This window comes from Lipomyces oligophaga (genome assembly GCF_038497815.1).
Source record: "Lipomyces oligophaga strain CBS 7107 unplaced genomic scaffold V1516scaffold_3, whole genome shotgun sequence".
Classification (NCBI taxonomy): Eukaryota; Fungi; Ascomycota; class Lipomycetes; order Lipomycetales; family Lipomycetaceae; genus Lipomyces; species [Lipomyces] oligophaga.
The window spans coordinates 1,178,677-1,196,011 of record NW_027117787.1 but is presented as its reverse complement, the minus strand read 5'-3'; the positions used below and the strand labels follow the sequence as shown (position 1 = coordinate 1,196,011).

Below are 17,335 nucleotides of genomic sequence, written 5' to 3'. Positions count from 1 at the left end.
GCCACACATGGCCATACACGTGACTCCGTGCAGCATCACCGTCGCGGTGCTCTTTAAAGGACTGCTTCGCTGGATCTCCGGCTCAAGAAGCTGCCAAATTTCGTATTTTTCATTCGTCAGAGATTAACATTGTTTCCTGTTCCTGATTTTTCCCTTGTATCAGATCTCTATCCAAGATTAACAGCCTTTTCTGGCAGATGCACACTCCCTTGTTATCGCGTTCCCGTGCGACGGCTCTGGTGAAAGTATGCCTTCTCCTCTCTGTAAACCTCTCCGCTGCAAACCATTATCTACTCTCGGCAGGCCAATATGTCCTCGGCAGCAGTACATACGCGTTCGTCAAGCGCGACGATGACGATGACGATGACGATGACGAACTTTCCGGCGCAAAATTTTGGGTTTTTATGGGCATATCCATCACACTAGTTCTTCTCGGTGGCATTTTCGCAGGCAAGTCCAATCCGCTTCTTATTGGCAGCATTTAGCTAGCGGCCAGTTTTCAATTGACTAACAGAATCTTCTAGGACTAACTCTCGGCCTTATGGGACAGGATGAGGTTTATGTAAGTCTTCATTCCCGATATTCGTCTTCACCTTATTGATCTTCATCACCTCTAGCTTCAAGTCGTTCAGCAAACCGGCAATGCGACAGAACGTAAGAACGCAAGTAAAGTTTTATCGCTGCTTAAGCGCGGTAAGCACTGGGTTCTCGTTACCATGTTACTTAGTAATGTAATTACAAACGAAACGTTACCCATCGTGCTTGATCGTTGTCTTGGTGGTGGTTGGCCTGCCGTCGTCTCTTCCACAATCTTGATCGTTATTTTTGGCGAAGTCATTCCCCAGTCTGTCTCTGTCCGATACGGTCTTGCCATTGGTGCCGCCTTCACTCCTTTCGTACTGTTTTTAATGTACGCGATGTGTCCCATTGCCTATCCTACAGCTCTGTTATTAGATCATGTTCTTGGTGAAGGTGAGTACAAAGAATTCTATCCTCCGCTCCATCGTTCCCTAACTCACTTCATTATCCTGCAGACCATGGCACCGTTTATCGTAAAGCTCAGCTAAAAACTCTCGTCACTCTCCACAGATCTATGGGCACCGAACGTCTCAACCGTGATGAAGTTACTATCATCAGCTCTGTTCTAGATCTCAATGAAAAGCCAATCGGTGTCATTATGACGCCAATCCAAGACGTCTATACCATGAGTGCCGATCGAATTCTCGATGAGGCTGCGGTCGAAGAAATCCTTCGTGCAGGCTTTTCTCGCATTCCTATCCATACCCCTGACGAACCTCACAATTTCATTGGCATGCTTCTTGTACGCATCTTGATTTCATATGACCCTGAAGACGCATTACCAGTTTCGAGCTTTCCTTTGGCTACTCTTCCCGAGACTCGCCCAGATACAACGTGTTTGAGTGTTCTTAACTACTTCCAGGAAGGAAAGTCTCACATGATGCTTGTTTCTGATAGTCCTGGTGAAGCCTATGGTGCGCTCGGTGTCGTCACGCTTGAGGACGTTATTGAAGAACTTATTGGTGAAGAAATTGTTGACGAGTCGGATGTCTATGTAGATATTTCTCAAGGCATTCGTCGCAAGCATGCGTCTCCTCTAACCCAGCGCTCTCTGTCAACTCAGCTTGCTGTCCAACTCCAGCGTAATACACCTTCACCCGATGTTAAGATAGAGCCGTCTACGGGAGCTACGTCGTCTTTGTTGCCCACAGCTGCTGTTCGCCAGCGTGAGTCTATTGTTCGGGGAGCAGGACTACCCAAGACTGCAAGTGCGGCGACCGGAGCGCTGCCTAAAATGGAGCCTCTCAATCTTGCGATCCGGCCGAAGCAAACTACAATTGCAAACGTTACTATCAAAAAAGATGCTATGGAAAATTATGTTCGTCGCGCGTCGCTCGACAACCAGGGCGGTAGCTACGCTGGCCGGTCCGGTTCTGTTCCGCCAAACAAAATCAGCACGATCGACGAACAAGAGACACATGGACTGCTTTCAAATGAAGAAGAAAATCGGCCAGGAATTTCACGCTTAGCCACGGGAGGTTCAGTTCGCAGTGAGCGGCGATCTTCTGTTATTGAACTTGACTCGCTTGCGCGTCGTACTGCTGGCGATGGCACCGGATCAGGATCAGGAAGTTCAGACGGATCGAATGGAAATGGAGTCATTAGTCCTGCTGCAAGTGACGCGAACTCAATGACTCGGTTACTGAGTGAAGATGCTGGTTACGATGCGGATATGCACTTTAGTGGTCTGCACGAGTCTGTTCGCGAAGTACATGGATACAAGAAGACAATTGTTGAGGTTCTTCATCCAAATGCGATTGAGTCGGATGAGGGCTCAGATGATGAAGGCTCCGCGGATTCTGGGTCAGGTCGTAAGCAAATCGGTGATTTAGAGCGTGGACCGTCGCCTAGTGGGTCTACTGCGTCTGTTAAGCAAAAACGTGACGAGCTCGAACGTCATGGCTCCATGGTTGGTGGCGGCAGTAGTGGAGGTAATGGTACCAGTAGTAAACCAAGCGACAAGCCGGCGAGTAGAAAGGGCAGTTTTTTCTCTGATCATAGATTTCATTTCTAATGTACTCATGCCAAGTTTGTATCGGTTGGAAATCTTTTGAGCTGTGCTTGGTGAATAGAAACAATAACAATTGAGAGCGAGATTCATCATTGGATTCATTTAGTGTAACATTTTGAAGTATCTAATATTCAGTTACAAAATGCTACAATCATATATTTGCGCGAAAATGCGCATCATCGTTGAATTAAGACAAAGTACAATCATAGAAGAAAAAACAATTACAACGATCAATAAATACTCAAATACAAACAAAAACTTTTAAAGCCAATGAGCATACCTGAGTTATTTCAAAGAAACGAGTTTCACTAAATCTGTTAATCACAAAAATGTCGAAACCCAACTTAATACATACCATCAAAAATCAAAGTGCTGTTTGCTGGAATCCCAGGGATAGCTTGTTTTCCGTATCCCAGTTGTGGGGGAACAGTGATTCGTCGCTCGCCCTTGGTAGCCATACCTTTGACGCCCAAATCCCAGCCTAAAAGTGAATTAGAACATGAACAAGTTCACGACAAGACCAACAATACATACCCTTGATAACCTGTCCCTTTCCGAGAACAAATGTAAATGGCTTTCCCTTCGTGTTACTATCAAACACTTTGCCATTTTGCAACTTGCCAATATATCGGACGCCAACTTTCTGGCCATTTTTAGCACCGGCCCCCTCGCCAACAGCACGATCTTCAATGGTCAATCCACCTTCCAGCTTGGTAACTTTCGGCTCAGGCTTTGCCGCTGCCGATTCGGTCTTGGACTCGGCTGTGGCCGTCTTGGTCGGCGTAGGAGCACCAGAACCCGTAGGCCCTTGCTCAAGGTTCTTTGCAAACGTGACTTTCTTGTCTTTGGGACTTTCCTTGTTCTTTTTGGAGGCTGCTGCTGCAGGAGCTTCAGCGGCAGATCCGTCTGTGGCTTTTAATTTCTTGAGCTGCTTTTTGGTAAGTTTAGGTTCTGGCTTGCTCGATTCCTTCTCGATCAGATCATCCAAGTCTTCATCGGCTGCACGCTTGCCGTTAACTTTCTTCGCTTGTCCTGAAAGAGATTTTACAAGTTTGTCCTCCGCAGCTGCTTCTTCCGCAGCAGCGCGTAAAAGATCTTCGGCCTCCTTCTCAATCTCCGCCTCTTCTTCTTCTGTGAGCGCTTGTACACGTGGATTTTCCTCAAGATCATCTAGTTCATCTTCTTCTGAATCAGAATATCCCTCTATAAGTTCGTCTTCGTCGGGACTGAGATCAAACTCGTCTTCATCCGAATCGTCTAAATCGTCATAATCGTCGTGATCATTGAATGGGTGGGTAACATAATTTCCCGAAAGAGAAATTGTGTAAGAACCAGTGACCTCAAAGAGAACCTCCTCGTTGCCGTTGATGACTAAGTCGAGAGGTTGTTGGAAACTCGTCGATGGAGAAAGTGTGCAGAGAACGATAGGATCAATTTCGTATTCTTCGTCGGAATCAGACTCTTCGTCGGAATCCATGGCTTCATCTTCGTCTTCATCTTCATCCTCATCTTCAGCTTGCTTCTTGCTTGCCTTCTTGGGCTTCTTGACTTCCTCATCTTCGTCTTCTTCTTCCTCATCATCATCATCTTCGTCTTCCTCATCATCATCATCTTCATCATCACTGTCGCTATCACCCAGCTCAAGACCACCAATAGGGAATGCATCCGGACGCTTCAGAATTCTCAGCGTACTGGGTGTCTTTTCGTCATCTACTGCCTCGGGATCAATAGCAGCCATTGTAATTCGAACAGTAACAGGAAAATCATCATCGCTGATCGACACAGGAACTCCAGGTACAACCTTCAATAAATACGTCGCAATGGGCACTAACGTCGCGGATAATGAAGACATTGTGTCTATTTAAATTTCCGCTTCTGTTTATGCTTCTAAAAGTACTGTTTTTGTTTCCGCTGAAATATTATCAAAACAGCGCGAGTAAAACAGAAGGAATTAAGAAATTTTCAACAAACTTTATGCGCTCTCCTCCCAGCTCATAAGTATTAAGCCCTTAGGGCACACTGAGATTATGTCATAGTTGTGATTATGTAAAAATTGCACTGAGCTGTATCTGAACTTGACTTATTCGTTCTGAGGCATCGGCTTAAAATCCCAGACTCGACAAATGAAAACCGATTTTCATGAATAGCAATATGAATACGCTGCCTACTTAGAGTAGCCTAGTCTGTACAATGAAGCAATTCAAGGATAGTTCCGATTACGGAAAGGTCTTAGGTAAATCCACTTTATATCAAATCAATACAATTCAACTAAGAACAAGAAACCCTAATAATATTCTCCAGGTTTTAATCCAAACGTTTCACCTTCTGTCAGTTGGTGCAATGTCGCCACACGCGCGCCATCTACGCCTGCAGAATTGACCGTATTTCCCCACCAGTTGATCTCGGATTGAGAAATGGTGATTGAGCAAAAGATCAGGATTCCGGAAAATGCGACGCCCGCAGTAAGCCCAGAAGTAAGGATATAGTTGTACTTGGTCCACCAAGTAAGATAATATCTGCGAATATACCACATAAAGGCAAATCCAATGTACAGTCCAGGCGTGTAGTAGCTCAAGTTATACGTAGTACCCCATTTCTGCACGCCACTCAGAATTAATACTGGATGAACATATTTGAATTTATTGCCACCCCATTTTCGAAGTATGATGAACGGAATCATGGCTAACGGTCCGATGAGGAACGCATACTTTAACGTCGGGTACGTCTGATTGAACGTCCGGACAGGGCCAACGACACCATAGAGCAAACTATCTGCATACAAGGAGTTGGGAAAAGTGCAAACAAATTTGTTCTTCTGACTCAGAGAACAGAAATCAGGCACAGTATCCATTAAAAACTGAATTGCTCCGATGGTAATAAATGTCTGGATTAATGAGGCCCACAGCTGTGCGCGAAAAATGGACCTCGGCGGTACTTTGGAATAGTGCGCCATCTTCTGGTCGGCAATATAATTTTCTGCACGATCATCCACATTATATCCGTAGACTCGACACATCATGTTTGCCATACCATTCTGTGGAACCATATATCCAGCAAGAATGACAGCCAAGTCGTGCATACCTAGTTGATACCCTGTAATGGAATAAACAATTGCTGTAGGAATCATCATGGCCACACCCATAATCTGGATGATTATTATACTCCATACCGGGGTTGTAGTGGGAAATGCGGCAACACCGACGATACCTAATACAAGAGACAGTAATAGAATAATCATGAACCACCAGTCTGGAACTTCAGGATAGACCTTCATCATGCGGGTCATCGGATCATCAAAATCTCCAAACGCAGAACCACGATTGCGAGACCGGATTCCCTTGTAAAAGCCAACACAAGCTTCTTTGATGACGTTCCATTCTGTGATCAGAATGTAAAATGGTACCGCTGTGTACAATGCGAATCCGGCCGCATTGTTCATCAAATTTCCCATGGTTATGTATGGAGGAGAATATTCCATGTACTTTGTGCGATTAAACGTATTATCCTCGTTTAGTACTTTGGAAATATTATACTTGGTACCATCATTTGCGTAGACAGAGCTCGTATTGATAGGAAGATAGGAAGTCCAGCGAATGTTTGTCCAGTAACAGCCCATCAAGAGGATGCCACCGAGAAGCACGCCCACATATCGATTTGCTACCGAGAAAAAGGGTACAACAAGAGGTTTCGAGTAATTGATAACAGCCCAATCAAAAGTTGTAATAGGATTATATCCAAGACCGAGAAAGGAACCCGTGATAATGGCCAGCTTCACATTCGTTGGACTAATCCAGGTTATCCAATTGAAGATACTCAAGGCGCTGAACAGCACGGACGGAATCCAAAAATAAATAAAAGATCCAATAAACAAGTAAAAAAAGAATTTGTATCGGGTGATGGTCCAACCGTGTATATTCTGCTTCTTTTCAGGCATAAGCAAAGCTCGATTAAGTGCAAGAGTTGGAAGAATTGTGGGCCACATAGCCTTTGTGGGATAAACCACCCAGCGTCGCAACAATCCTGCAAGACCGAACCCAAAAAATTGAGTTGAAAAATTCATAATGAAAATAAATCCGAAGCCAACCCATTGTTGATTAAAAAAGCGTTCGAGTTTCATAGTGATGGCATACGAGACAAAGTTAGACCAATTCGCACCAACATTGACCATGACTGTCACAAGCATCTGCTCTTTATATGTCCAAGGACCAGGATTTAGAGAATGACGCGTTCCCCTAAATGTGAATCCCCAATCTGGAAGAATATACTGGCAGAGTCTACCACATGGGTATACAAGCAACTGGATAACTGTCGAATCCAAACTAAGGGATGGCTGACGTTTGTCAAACATCTCGTTAATGAATGCACCAATGGCTACCCAAATCGATCCCAGAATGTATACGCGGATCGTCTCGACGGGAACATTGGGATCATCCACCGGATCAGTGACAGCACGGACTTCAGGATATGGCGAGTGGTGCTTGATCATACTTGCTTCTACACGGAGCTCAAGATCATAAATATCGGCCTCGAGACCTGAGGCCTCGATACCGCCCAGCAAAACCTTTATTTTCTCATAAGACTCTTGAGGGAAGTTGAAGTCGTCTTTGTGGTATTCAACAGCTTCACTGAGAATCCGCATTGCTTCCTCAGCAGTCATTTCGCTGATTTTGCTAATGATAAATTCAGAATAGCGACTATCAAGGATATCGGAGTTCTCTTTAGTCTCAGTCAGAACAATTTCTTCAATATGTTTGCGCATCTCTGCAAGTTTTTGCTTCTCATCGCCTTCGAAGTCGTCTATGACAGCATCGCTGGCAGTGACAATGACGCTGTCTTTCTTCTCGTTATCCATCCTTCACGAATTGGTTTCGATAAGAGATGATCGTAATATCACTGACCCAAATTCTCAAGCTAAAGCTCGGTGCTATTGAAGGAATAGTTCAAAGGGGGAAACAGATGTGGTTAAATAGACATGCCCCACTATGATCCAAGAATCCAGATACGATTATCTGTTGCAATCAGTCGCTCTTCTCTTAATCGCCAAGGCACTTTTTGATAATGATGCCATCGGCCACATTGGTGGCCGTTGATAGTAACATTATGGTGAGTCTTAGACAGACGGAGGAGGAAGAGTTAGATAGACTGATGCCAAGCGCAAAGCCGGAGAAATCTGACAGTTCAGTCTACGGCATCGGGCATCGATTAATGCTGTAGATTTATCTGAGACAGCGATTAAGCGTGAGTCCATTTACCAAGATCATCTGGGGTATAAGTTGTAATGCTAGGATATTGCTGGTGATGTTCTTCAGTTTGCTTTTGCATAATTCGTGTTATCAAAAGGTACAATTCAGAAGAAAGCTTGGTTGATGATTAATTTCACAATAGCGGTAGCAGTCTCCTGGTGAACATATCTTATCAATGAATTAGTAGATAAGAGAGTAGAACTCGTTTGACGAGCCTTTCAAGTTCTTGAGTCTGCTCTTGGCATTTCTCATGAATGCCAATAAAAGATAAATCTTTTCGTCCTGATTGGAGACGGCGAGAGGAGATTGCACTGCCATGGATGGCAAGACGTTGATTGTTATCACGTCTGTTAATGGAACAGATAATAAATGGCTATCTTCCTATGCGCATAAAATGGAAATTTGGCCAAGTCGAATATGACAATACCTTTGTCAAAGGTGGTCTGGAGTGGCGTCTGATAATGTGGGAGGGTGATGGATGGATATTGTCCCCATTATCGTAGTCGCTTTAACTGGCTCTGATTAGAATATCACTGTGGCTTGCTGTTGTAGCGCCTTGCTATCGCGTGTTTGCAAATGCAATCGACGAGGATAGATTAGTCTGTTTAGATTTGAAAGAATCTGGAAGTTAGATCTGAGAAAATGCATTCTACACGGACACACTTTTGGTTGATTCTGAAGTCTTGGTCGGTGGTCAGTGTCGCGCTCAAAGTCTCACGGACCCGCAGCTTAAATTTTGACTGAATCTTCAGGGCAGAATATTTGGATTTTTAACATTCGTCGCTCAAAGCTGCAATATTATTCTAATTGCTCCGCATGGTAAGACATAATATAATTACATAATCATGTATTCCTGAAAATATTGAATTCGTGTTCATATCTGTGCTTAAAATTTGAATTACCAAAATATCCATGCTGACAAGGTTGCAGTTCCATAGATCATAATTACATAATCGATCGAAAATGTGATTACGTAAGTTTTGTATGTAGATTTGTATTTTTGTGTTAATTACGTAATCAATATGTCTAGATCTGCAAGAATTAGGTGCTGATTGCAACTGCAGGGGCGACTTGTAGGTACAAACTAAGAGCTGCGATGGATATAAATATCACTGTATATAAAATTACTGCAGACAATTCAATGCCCTGGACGAACTAGACCGACTGAAATACAAAGAGGCTGGATTTCTAGCTGACCGACTTCAAGCAGTTGATTGTACAAACCAGGTTGAAGCGGCGAACAAGGTAAGCAGACATGATCGCAGAAGTTCGCGTCCAGGGTTGAATGATTGATCGTTCTCTCAACTAGCTACAATAGTAGTCAGCGTATTAATCATCCGAAAGGTCTTGCCAACTGCTCTACCAGTGATAGCAGAATAGTCTTACGAACAATGTGGATTTGTAAAGCCAACGGATTTCCGCATTCAGTAACTGGAACTGGAAATCCCGCTGGACTAGTATATGATAATGTAATTCTGAGGTATTTACTTGATGATGGCGTCCCGGTCTAGAACCTTTGGACAGGTCGTTCCAACTGATGAAGGCACCAAAGCAGCTCTACCGCTTGACAGTTTGCTGTTAGCCGCTGTTGTTCCGGAGCTCGCCGGAGGAGAAGCCCTGAATACGATTGCTGCTGATGTAACCTGATGTGTTTGGACCTTGACTAAGCATGGCTTGCTATCTTTGGTGGCTCACTGTTACGGTGGATCTGATTATTCTGCTCTGGATGGGGACTACGGTGAATTTAGGACGGACAGACCTGGTAACAACACTGAGAAAGATAATGATAACGATTGTAATGATAGCTTCGATAAGGCCATTTTTCAAACAAGAATGCCTATCGATCTGATGTCGAAATAAAAACTCGTTGGTCTGTGAGCCACCTTTGGGCAGACACTAGAGCTCACACACCGCGAAGACAAAGTAAAAGTGGTGTGTCGACGTTCCCTGATAATCAAGCCCTTGAAAGGAACTAACACACTTTTGTGGCGCCAGACTGGCCCGGTTCTCGACCTTTGACATACATTCTCGCATCCGTTGTTCTCTAAATTGGCTGTTTTGTTTGTAATTCCAGACCCTAGCCGAATTTCCGCTGATGAGAGAAAACGCCTCTACGTCACTGAAGGGGATCCTCTGGTTATCATAAGTACGGTCCAAACTGCTGCCAATCCATTTGAATCCATTTCTATTCATTCGCATGCAACCACCCCACAAGCGCGCCAAATGTCGTCATATAATTCGTTTGATCAGCTACCACCAAGTAGTGTCGACACTGACGAGAAGAGACAGGTAGTCGAGGACTCGGAGTCCATTGATCCCGCAGCGTCACTCTACGACAGCGATGTTGAAAGTGCATACAGTCATGAGGTTGGCCTATCAGCGGAAGACCGACCGGCCGTGTTTAAGTCGAACTTTCACGAGTATTTTACCATTATCATTCTCACTTTCTCTACCATCATGAATACTGCATCTCTAGGCGTTATCCAGGTCGCTGTACCCGCACTTGGCCGCTACTTCCAGATTGAGGGTGGACAGCTATCTTGGTCGCTGTCGTCCTTTCAGCTAATGTCTGGCGCGACAATCCTGTTGTTTTCCGGCGTTGCGGACAAAATCGGCCGCAAACGTGTCGTGCTTTTGTCTTACGCCACGTTTGCTCTATGGTGTCTAATATGCGCCTTCACCACTCATCATATCTTCTTCGACGTCTGCAGAGGCATGCAGGGCCTGGCTGCCGCTGCTTGTCCATCTGCCGGTGTTGGAATTCTGGGGTCAAACTATAAGAATGGCCGGCGGAAAAACAAGGCCATGGCCATTTTTAATGCTGGTGCACCCATTGGCTTGTATTTCGGAATCATCTGTGGTGGTGTGAGCGTACAGTATCTTAACTGGCGGGCCACGTTTTACTTGTATGCTATCATCTACTTTGTTTTGGCCTTCCTGGTTTATTTTGTCGTTCCCGGCGACGGCATCAATGACAACGTTCCACTGTCATTCAAGTATGTCTGCTCCCGGATTGGCTCGCTGGACTTATTTGGTGCCTTTCTGTCAATCGCTGGACTTTTCATGATCGTTCTGGGAGTTTCGCAAGCGTCATCAGCTTCTAATGGTTGGGCAACTCCATATGTGATTGTTCTTCTGATCCTATCCATCTTGACACTGATTTCGTTTGTTTACTGGGAATCGCGAGTGTCCAACCCTATTATGCCATTACATATTTGGCGGGCGCCTTCGTTTGCGATTCTCATGGTTATCATTTTGTTTTTCTGGATGTGCTTCACTGGTGTTTTGCAGTTCTACGGAGGATTGTACGTTCAGAATGTGATGGGTGTGTCGCCTATCAAGGCTGTACTATATTTCTTACCGCAACCATTATCCTCTGTCTTCGCTATCACGTTGATTGCTTCAACCATGCATTTGATTCCTGGCCGATTGGTTCTTATGTTTGCCGAGGCGCTCATGCTCGCAGCTTCGTTGCTCTGGGCTCTCAATCCGATGGGAACAACTTTTTTCGCTATGATTTTCCCTGCTCTGTGTTTGGAGATTATTGCGGCGGATTTGTCGTACAATGTAGTTAATATGCATACATTGACCAGCGTATCAAGTAAGGAGCAATCAATCGCCGCTGGTATTTTCTATACGTTCACACATGTTGCCGGTTCGTTGGGTGTTGCTATTTCGTCCTCGATTGTGTCCTCAATCAGTCGCCGGGAAATGATGAGCACCGTAAAGCTGGCTACTATCTATCTTCTTGATAAAGCTTATAAGGGAGCATTCTACTTTGCCGCTGCCTGTGCAGGAGTCGCATTTGTGTTGTCTTGCTTCGCGGATATCAAAGCTCAAGGTGCTGATGTACCTGAACCAGTGGACGAGGAAGAGCAGGCACAGACGGTAGATCCAGAGGTGGCTTGCGTGTTGGCGCCAGGAGAAACGACTTGCGGCCGACGTGCAAGTGAATGGACAAATTCGTTCTTTGAAGACTTGGATTCTGATCCTGTTGCAGATGAGTTGAGTGGGTTATTGGAGTCGTCGTCGTCGGGATCGGGGAAGGTATATAACGCGGTTGCATAGTTTCTTGTTTTGTTTTAACGGGTTGGTTTTGGGGTTGTCATTTTCAAGCGTGCATTAGATCGTATAATTATTTACAAGTTGTAGTATTAGAATGAATAAGGATAGGGGTTAATGTTACGACGTCGAACCGGTTTTTCGTTACCGTGCTGCCACTTATAAACACCGTATCCCATAATAAGGCCACCAAGATGGCCGCCATGGTCGAGCATGTTCGATACAGTGCCTCGAGATATCCACGTGCGAGCTACACCATAGACGCTCCAGGCAGTCATGCCCAAGGTTCCCATGCCAATGGACAGACGAATGAAAGGAATAAACATTATGGACAGATCCATATCCGGCTGGCGCATTGCCAAATATGACAGAAATCCCATACATACGCCCGATGCACCAATGGATGGAGCATGAGCGCGCTGCAAAACTAACGAGCCGATGGCCGAGCCGGATATTGACGCCGCAGCGAGGATCAAAAGAGTTGGCCATCCGTCGAGAACTTCGATGTACGAGCCAAACGAGTAGAATGCTACACCATTGAGAAGGATATGCGGGAAATTGCGATGCGAAAATGACGAAAGAAAGATCGACAGTGCTGGTGAGAGACGCGTAGAAATGCGATGAGTGGCTGACAGGATGTCAAGACGAAGGTATCCGAATCTGACAAGAGCAGGCGTAAGAGCCGGCACACCGCGCTTGAGACCGAAGAGAAGGACATTGGCAGCTAGAAGAGTTGCCGTGACAGGCGCCGGGGATGACCTCATGATCGACGACAGATACGGTGAGTGGTCATATGCAGCTAGCACGGCAAAGATGGACGAGTAGAGAAAGATGGCCGACATGGCGACGGAGGCCAGAATGAACCGGACAAGAAACACGGCATATGCCGGCTTAGGTGAAGATTCATTTAAAGAGTCGTAAGACAATAGATATGCGTCATCTGGATTGGACTCTTCAAATGGACTGGGTTTTGGGGGGGGCGGAGACGGAGTACTTGGTGGAGAGGTGGAGGGGTGGTGTTGGTGATGCTGGAAAGGCGGTAAACGAGCGTAATTCCGGAAGCCGCTGTATGATGACGGTACGATGAGTTTTGAGGGGATCAGAAATGGCGGACGACGCCAGCACGGAGACTGAGTAATAGAACCTATATTGGTCCGCAGTGGCCGAGATATCAGAAGGCGAAGCGACATGCTGCCTCAACAAATTGTAACTAAACGAAATTTATATTTTCTACTGCAATTCTAACTCTCCACTAGTCTCTACATCCAAGCAGACCCAGTGCTCGCAATCTACATCACGTGATATATATATAATTACGTAACATTTGTTTTAAGGGGAATTTCAAAGGTTAAGAGCGATTACCTAATCACGAGCGGACGAGCGGGAGAAAACGGGCACGTTGCACCCCGCATCATTCCACGTGACGTGAGCCCCGCATTAGTGTTTCATTTGAACAGGGTAGCCCCGCGCCCCGCAGAGTATTGTGGGGGTTAAAAGGAAGAACTTTTGGGTGGTGGACAATATGGCGCGAGGCGGTCGAACGAACCCGGAAGAGAGGCGGCACAGAGGCGGGGCAGCAGTAAGTTTTACCTACTAGCGGGACCGGACTCAGACGGGCTTTCGATTGTGTGTGATAATCGATGATAGCGGAGGGTGGTGATATAGGATCGTGAATGGTGGAGGATGGTTGGTGAGGGGACAGATGGTAGACGACAGAAGGGGCGTAGAGTCTGCTTGCGGAGGAACTATACAGTGGCATGATATCATGAAGTACGGTAGATTGTGGTAGAGTACGGTGAGAGCAGTCGAAATTGAGGTGGATGAAGTGTCTGGAACAGATGCAGTCTAGTCTAGTCTCAGTCTTGCGGAGTGAGTGCATAACTATTGCCTTACTGACGGCTATTCTATTATTTTATATTTCAAAGAATCATCGATCATTTCTTATGTATGTTTGTGTTTTTATATTTACATATTTGTATTTGTATTTGTATTTGTATATGCATATGTCTATATAATTGTAGATTTAGATATATGTATATATATGGACATCTGTGTATATATACGTGTATTCGTATACATACCTACATAAACTATAGCCGCCAGCTCAATCCTCTCAAAATACCATACTAGACCCCCTCCCCCCTCTCCTCTTCAAAACCCTTTTGCTTACTCCCCTCCTTCCACCCCCTCCTGTGGTCCCCCCGCCGTACTCCCCGCATCCCGACGCTGTCCCCGGTTCTCCCGAGTGGACCTGGCTGGCTGTCGGTTTCTGCTCTGCACTAAGCAACCAACCGTGAGCCGATTCTTGGTTTTCTTTAATTCTCGTCCTTTTGCCGGTCTTGTTTTATTGTTTTTTATGTTTCGTTGTGTTTTGCTGGCCCGTTTTGAGGTTTTTTTGACATCTACTTGAGTTCCATTTCGAAGTCGTTCTCGAGGTCTGGTTATCGTCCTCCAAAGGTCTTCTCACCCGCTACTCGCAATCTCTTTTTCTCGTAGCTCTTTTTCTCTTCCCCTCTCACCCCTTCTGCTCACACGCAAGACCAGCTCTTCGTCTCCTGCATCCTCTCCAACCACGGCGTCCTCCACTACCTCCTCACCCGCCCTTCAGGCCCATCCGCAGCCCGCGTCGGCGTCGTCCTCCTCGGCCGCGGCCACGCCTGCACCAACCTCTTCCTCCCGGGCAAATCATTCAGACCGCAGGTACAAGTGCTCGTTCTGCTCCCGTGCCTTTTCTCGTTCGGAGCACAAAAATCGTCATGAACGCTCACGTATGTGCCTGTCTTTCATATCCCCTTCCAACTTCACTCTGCTAACTCTCCTCCAGATACTAAGGAGCGGCCCTTCAAATGCGAGCGCTGCATTTCCACCTTTGTCCGGCGTGACCTGCTTCTGAGGCACGTCCGGACAGTCCACGCAAAGCGCACGTTGGCTTCTAACTCTTCATCAACATCTTCGTCATCCTCGACTTCGTCGTCCTCGTCGGGTATTTCTGCTTCCTCAGACCTATCGTTGCAGTCCACGACCTCTTCAAACTCGTCTTCTGCCTCCACCTCCCTGCCATTGTCCTCTTCCGTTGCAAGCTCCGCCCCTGCCATACCCCTCAGCGGCCTTCCTAACTCTCCACCATCTCCGGCCCCTTCTTCCGCTTCCTCTTCGCTTTCTTCGGTTGTCCATATCGCTCCCAAGCCCGACCCACAGACCGCTGCTGCGTCATCTGCGTCGGCTACTAATGTATTGCCCACTGCCGTTGGGCTGACCACTTCCCTATCCTCCTCCTCTTCAATCGACCGTCCGATCAGTCCTTCCTCCACAGAGTCCGGTCGCATATCCTCCTCTAATCATACTGCTAGCATGCTCCAAACATCAGCAGCTCAGTTTCACGAAGAAGACCTTTCGGAAGAGCATGAGCGTGTCTCCAGAGAACACCATGGGCATTCAAACCCCGAAATCAGCGCGGCCATGCTAATGACCAGACTCGGCGCTCCACCGGGATGGAATAGCGACTCTACAAACCATTCTATCGACTCCAAAATATCTCTAAAGTCCTCATCTGGACTTCTTCCTCCTCCCTCCGCGACGCTACCGCCACAACCGCAATCGCAGAGCTCTTCTTTCCTTCCCCATCCTATTCCCATGGTTCCCATCAGTCATGCCCCTGCCGTCCAGCCGCCTCCTCCGGGGACAACCCAGTCGTCGTTCTCTTATCTTAACCCGATCACTAGTCGCACTAGAGAATATTCGCTCGACTCTGTTGTTGAAGATCGAGAAGATTCTTCAACTCCTCGGACTACTGCTGCGCCAGTTTCGGCTGATCATACTGCTGTTTCGCTGGTCGCTTTACTGCGCGAAACTCTACTCACTTTGGACCCGTCTGGCGCTATCCTACATGACACTCCGCTTCCTTCGCATGTCACCTTGGCATACTATTTATCTACTTATTTTTCGTATCATCACCCGTTCCATCCATTCATTCACGCACCTACTTTTTCTGCAAATAATACTCCGCGCCCGCTTCTGCTGGCAATTTTATCACTTGGAGCGCTACCTTCGAATCAAGAGCTAGCGTCTCGACTACATGTTTCGTCTAAAATGATGGTTAATTCTCGAATCGATACTGACGGGTTTTCGTCGAGGTCGGCTCCGTTGTGGGTCACGCAGACTGTACTACTCAACACAGCTTTCGCAGCTTGGTCGGGTGATCCTCGTGGACTTGAATTTGCCTGCTCTGTGAAATCGTTTCTCGCAAATTTAGCATCTGGACTCAGATACGAACTGCTTCGCCGAAGTCCTAAGCCGCCAATTACAAGTTCAGTCTCTGAAGACGACGAATGGATCAAGTTTGAGTCGATGCGAAGAACGTATTTCGCAGTATATGTATTTTTCGGCCAATTGACTTCGTTTTTCAATTTTGCGCCTGCCATTTCTTCTTCCGAACCAGCAAATGTTTCTTTACCATGCGATGAACAGATCTGGAATGGTACCACGAGCTCAATGCCATCCACATCGCCAATGTCTTTCCGAGTAGCGTTGGACCATGTAGTTAAGGGCCAGCATTTGATATGTTCATCTTATGCGCGCCGAATTCTGGCTACAGCTTTGTACCTTGAATGCTGGCATGCCCGGTCGGCTGGACTGTTGTTCGTTGCTCGACCAGATCAGCTTGATGGCGCCCTCGGTTCATTTGTGCAGCTTGTACATTCAGACTATTCTAGTTGTCTATCACGAGCAAGCGATGCAACTTGGCGACTTGCCAGACTTCATATTTTGGGATCTGATCTGACTCAGATTGAAGAAGTTCTTCGCTACCACGAAGTAGGTGAAATTGTTGACTCAATTCGATCTTGTGCTGTGCGATTACGACGCCTACCAAATGCTGGTAGCACATCTTCCTCGACTTCGACCCAGCCAATGTCTCCTACAAGTTCTGCGCTCTCTGGTGGGGTATCAGCTGGTATGCTTGTCGTTGCAGCTGAGATTGCAATGGATGTTTTGTTTGGTGGTCCGCCACCATCTCCACCGTACAACGAGCAGCGAGAGCCCAATGGTAACAGTGTGACTGCTAGTATTGCTGGCAGCAGCAATTCTGGCGGAGTTGAAGATGTGGTTGTAGGGTGGGAGGCAGCCGTATTTTTGATGATGTGGGTTCGCTGTATCGAGTACGACATGTCTGTTCTTGGTGCTCAGGGTATATATTCGCGGGCTCCCGATGAGAGAGAGCTGGATGTTCTGCAGCGACTACGCGGTTTGCAGGCGCATGACGCTCGAGTCTCTGGCGCGAATGCTGCAGCGGCACCTGAAGATCGATTAAGCGTGTTTGTGGGCGCTTGGTGGGCTAGACATGGCGCAGCTGGGGTAGCGGGTGGATGGGGAATTCGAAGTGTGCTTCGTGAGGCCATCAATGCATACGCCGATGTTGTTCGAGGAGAGTTGGTGGCGTAGG

General features: G+C 46.5%; 7 protein-coding genes across 7 annotated transcripts; 4 read left to right on the top strand and 3 right to left on the bottom strand.

Moving 5' to 3' along the window:
• The first annotated feature begins 24 nt into the window (after positions 1-24).
• V1516DRAFT_673487 (uncharacterized protein) lies at positions 25-2,837 on the top strand. The gene is made up of 4 exons (XM_066921924.1): positions 25-450; positions 525-562; positions 618-972; positions 1,035-2,837. Exons 1-4 carry the CDS (start codon positions 198-200, stop codon positions 2,591-2,593), a joined length of 2,205 nt encoding a protein of 734 aa, XP_066778236.1. The 5' UTR covers positions 25-197; the 3' UTR covers positions 2,594-2,837.
• V1516DRAFT_690547 (uncharacterized protein) lies at positions 2,686-4,563 on the bottom strand. Its single transcript, XM_066923835.1, has 3 exons — positions 3,125-4,563; positions 2,946-3,071; positions 2,686-2,898 (listed from the first exon to the last, which is right to left on the bottom strand). The coding sequence occupies exons 1-3, from the start codon at positions 4,440-4,442 to the stop codon at positions 2,876-2,878; spliced, it is 1,467 nt and encodes a 488-aa protein (XP_066778235.1). The 5' UTR covers positions 4,443-4,563; the 3' UTR covers positions 2,686-2,875.
• Positions 4,564-4,874: 311 nt separating this feature from the next.
• Positions 4,875-7,442, bottom strand: V1516DRAFT_663707 (OPT oligopeptide transporter protein-domain-containing protein; the record flags this gene model as incomplete). Its single annotated transcript, XM_066920535.1, has 1 exon — positions 4,875-7,442. One exon carries the CDS (start codon positions 7,440-7,442, stop codon positions 4,875-4,877), a length of 2,568 nt encoding a protein of 855 aa, XP_066778234.1.
• A 2,427-nt stretch (positions 7,443-9,869) lies between these two features.
• On the top strand, positions 9,870-11,995 carry V1516DRAFT_284540 (major facilitator superfamily domain-containing protein). The gene has a single exon (XM_066918847.1). It carries the CDS (start codon positions 10,057-10,059, stop codon positions 11,899-11,901), a length of 1,845 nt encoding a protein of 614 aa, XP_066778233.1. The 5' UTR covers positions 9,870-10,056; the 3' UTR covers positions 11,902-11,995.
• V1516DRAFT_673473 (uncharacterized protein) lies at positions 11,936-13,118 on the bottom strand. Its single transcript, XM_066921923.1, has one exon. It carries the CDS (start codon positions 13,083-13,085, stop codon positions 11,988-11,990), a length of 1,098 nt encoding a protein of 365 aa, XP_066778232.1. The 5' UTR covers positions 13,086-13,118; the 3' UTR covers positions 11,936-11,987.
• A 259-nt stretch (positions 13,119-13,377) lies between these two features.
• Positions 13,378-13,942, top strand: V1516DRAFT_673472 (uncharacterized protein). The gene has a single exon (XM_066921922.1). The coding sequence runs from the start codon at positions 13,716-13,718 to the stop codon at positions 13,908-13,910; it is 195 nt and encodes a 64-aa protein (XP_066778231.1). The 5' UTR covers positions 13,378-13,715; the 3' UTR covers positions 13,911-13,942.
• Positions 13,943-15,246: 1,304 nt separating this feature from the next.
• Positions 15,247-17,334, top strand: V1516DRAFT_695424 (fungal-specific transcription factor domain-containing protein; the record flags this gene model as incomplete). Its single annotated transcript, XM_066923990.1, has 3 exons — positions 15,247-15,437; positions 15,618-16,771; positions 16,844-17,334. The coding sequence occupies 3 exons, from the start codon at positions 15,247-15,249 to the stop codon at positions 17,332-17,334; spliced, it is 1,836 nt and encodes a 611-aa protein (XP_066778230.1).
• Position 17,335: the final 1 nt, after the last annotated feature.

Bases quoted from the DNA above. Each gene is read 5' to 3' on its own strand.
- V1516DRAFT_690547 (XM_066923835.1), bottom strand. From the start codon at position 4,442: ATGTCTTCATTATCCGCGACGTTAGTGCCCATTGCGACGTATTTATTG. The intron at 3,072-3,124 runs GTATGTATTGTT...ATTCACTTTTAG, and splicing joins AAAGGGACAGGTTATCAAGG to GCTGGGATTTGGGCGTCAAA. The intron at 2,899-2,945 runs GTATGTATTAAG...TAACAGATTTAG, and splicing joins CAGCACTTTGATTTTTGATG to TGAAACTCGTTTCTTTGAAA.
- V1516DRAFT_284540 (XM_066918847.1), top strand. From the start codon at position 10,057: ATGTCGTCATATAATTCGTTTGATCAGCTACCACCAAGTAGTGTCGAC.
- V1516DRAFT_673487 (XM_066921924.1), top strand. From the start codon at position 198: ATGCACACTCCCTTGTTATCGCGTTCCCGTGCGACGGCTCTGGTGAAA. The intron at 563-617 runs GTAAGTCTTCAT...CATCACCTCTAG, and splicing joins TGGGACAGGATGAGGTTTAT to CTTCAAGTCGTTCAGCAAAC. The intron at 973-1,034 runs GTGAGTACAAAG...ATTATCCTGCAG, and splicing joins AGATCATGTTCTTGGTGAAG to ACCATGGCACCGTTTATCGT.
- V1516DRAFT_673473 (XM_066921923.1), bottom strand. From the start codon at position 13,085: ATGTCGCTTCGCCTTCTGATATCTCGGCCACTGCGGACCAATATAGGT.
- V1516DRAFT_673472 (XM_066921922.1), top strand. From the start codon at position 13,716: ATGAAGTGTCTGGAACAGATGCAGTCTAGTCTAGTCTCAGTCTTGCGG.